Source organism: Carlito syrichta, unplaced genomic scaffold (genome assembly GCF_000164805.1).
Source record: "Carlito syrichta isolate Samal-C Ts95f unplaced genomic scaffold, Tarsius_syrichta-2.0.1 Scaffold130598, whole genome shotgun sequence".
In the NCBI taxonomy this organism is placed as follows: Eukaryota; Metazoa; Chordata; class Mammalia; order Primates; family Tarsiidae; genus Carlito; species Carlito syrichta.
The window spans coordinates 5,339-7,662 of NW_007074694.1; the positions used below are offsets into that span (position 1 = coordinate 5,339).

Genomic DNA, 2,324 nt, shown 5'->3' on the forward strand with positions numbered 1-2,324 from the left:
GAGTGGCCACTGCGCTCCAGTCTGGGCGACAGAGTGAGACTCCAACTCAAAAAAAGAAATGCATATTATGAACATGGCATATGAGGTATGGCAGTGTCTGAGTAAAGCAAATATTGTTTGCCTGGACTCTTCTGGGTCTTGGTGACCCAGGCAACTCACAGCTGGTATTCAGCAGTTGCTCGTGGAATGGAGGAAGAGAGCAGAAAAAGGACTGGGCTCAGGTGTGTGTATGTGTGCGTGTACATGTGCACACGCACACATACCCCTAACCATAAGACAACACGCTTGTTTATTTAGCCCTTGATTAGGTGCTTACTGACCGATCGGTGTGCTATGACTCCTCCTTGGGTGATGGCTCTGCCATTCTCATCAAATGCCTGCTGAGATGTGCTGTCCTGGGCCTTTTACCTTGTAAGGCCTGACTCTTTCTTAGTAAAAAGCATTACTTTTTTTTTTTTTAATGCATAAACTTGCTGGTTTTTCTCTGGTGCTAGTAAACAGTGTCAGGCAGTGTTCCTGGAAAATGGTCATGTAGATCAATTTTACCAGTTGAATAAGTTAGCCAGGGCTGCCATGACAAAGTCCCACAGACTGGGTGGCTTCAGTGATGGAAATTGATTTTCTTACCATTCTGGAGGCCAAAAGTCCAGTATTAAGATGTTGGCAGATTCATTTCTTCTGAGACCTTTCTCCTTGGCTTGTAGATGGCCAGCGTATCCTCATGTGGTCTTTCTTCTGTGTGTGTATGTGTATGTATGTGTCTGTCCTGTGTCTCTCTCTGTGTCTCTGTCCTAATTTTTTTCTTAAAAGGACAGCAGTAATGTTGGGTTAGGGCCCACACTAATGAATTCATTTTTGCATAATTACCTCTTTTAAAGACCCTACCTCCACATACAGTCACATTTTGAAGTTCTGGGAATTAGAACTCCAACAACATAGAAATTTTGGGGAGACACATTACAGCCTGTAACACCAGCTCTGCTTCTTTGCAGGAAAAACTGTAGGAATGGTCACACCTTGGCAACGAATCACAACCTGAGTGTGCTGAGAACTCATGGTGTTGACCACCTGAGTTATAGTGAGCTGTGCCAGCTTTTGTTTCAGAACGACCCCTGGCTTCTGCCAGAAGTAAGTGCCTGGGAAAGTCTGGGTTCCATAGCCCTAGGAGGCGTTTCTACATCTTGAGCGATGTAATACCTGTGAATGCTGTGGGTGGGCCCTTGGTGGTCTGTGACTTGATTTCCACCTGCAGGAATTTGGAGTGTAGAGCAGAAGGAGCAGTTGACTTGAAGTTTAAGTCCCAACTTTGCCAAAAATTCAGTTCTGCAAAACTGCATGTGCCAGATGCTGTGGAGAGCTATGTGACTAGGGCCAGCCGTATAACTTGTCTGGGCCTCAGTGTGCTCCCTTGAGAAATGAAAGAGTGGTATTGGGCCTTTTCTAAGATGCTTTAAACCATCAGAGCCTCTTTGACCCTGAATTGTGGAAAAAAAAGCTGGAAGACACTCGGGACTGGGGAGAGAGTTGACCAGTCAGTGGGGAAAAAATATAAGTGCATTGTAGAGGTCGTTGGGGCCCTGCTGTTCGATTTATGTTAAAATGCTGTTGCATATGAAGGGAGCAGCTCTGGTCACTTTGAAGTTCTTTGGATTTTCCCAGTGGAGAGGCTTGTTCTGAGTAATCTCTTTGCACCCAGTTCCTGTCTTAGTCAAGGGCATGTGTTGGCAACCATTCTCTAGAGTGAGGGCCTCATATCTGTTGTCCGTGTGGATGACAGAATCCCTGCTTTGGCTGTGAGGGCCTTGTCAACTCAGCAGGCTACTCAGTGGGAGAGGTGGTGTCATATAGACCTTACTGAACTACTGTCTTTTTCTCTTTCTGTCAACAGATCTGCCAACATTATAACAAAGGAGATGGACCCTACGGCTCTTGTTCCTTTCAAAAGAAGTGTATCAAACTCCATATCTGCCAGTATTTTTTACAGGGTGAATGCAAGTTTGGCACTGGCTGCAAGAGATCTCATGATTTCTCTAATTCTGAGAATCTAGATAAACTGGAGAAGTTGGGCGTGAGCACAGAGCTGGTGAGCAGGCTGCCCTCCATTTACAGAAATGCACATGACATCAAGAACAAGAGATCTGCCTCCAGCAGGGCGCACCCCCTGCCTGCAGGCCCTCAGGGGTCTTCCTCCGGTAAGGCTGGTGAGAAGTGTAGCAGGCCCTGGGCCAGGTTCCTGGATTCCAGTTGGCCAGCATGTAGAATGTGTGACTTTGGGAAAGTCTTTTCTGCTTTTAGTGAAATGGAGTTGCTGATTAATTCCTAGC

General features: G+C 46.2%; 1 protein-coding gene across 1 annotated transcript in view; it reads left to right on the forward strand.

Moving 5' to 3' along the window:
- Positions 1-2,324, forward strand: part of PARP12 (poly(ADP-ribose) polymerase family member 12) — a 41,327-nt gene that overhangs the window by 5,331 nt on the left and 33,672 nt on the right. Inside the window, exons 2-3 of the mRNA XM_021708087.1 lie at positions 993-1,128; positions 1,889-2,201. Of these exons, the coding sequence (XP_021563762.1) occupies positions 993-1,128; positions 1,889-2,201 (449 nt within the window). The remainder of the gene's footprint in view (positions 1-992; positions 1,129-1,888; positions 2,202-2,324) is intronic.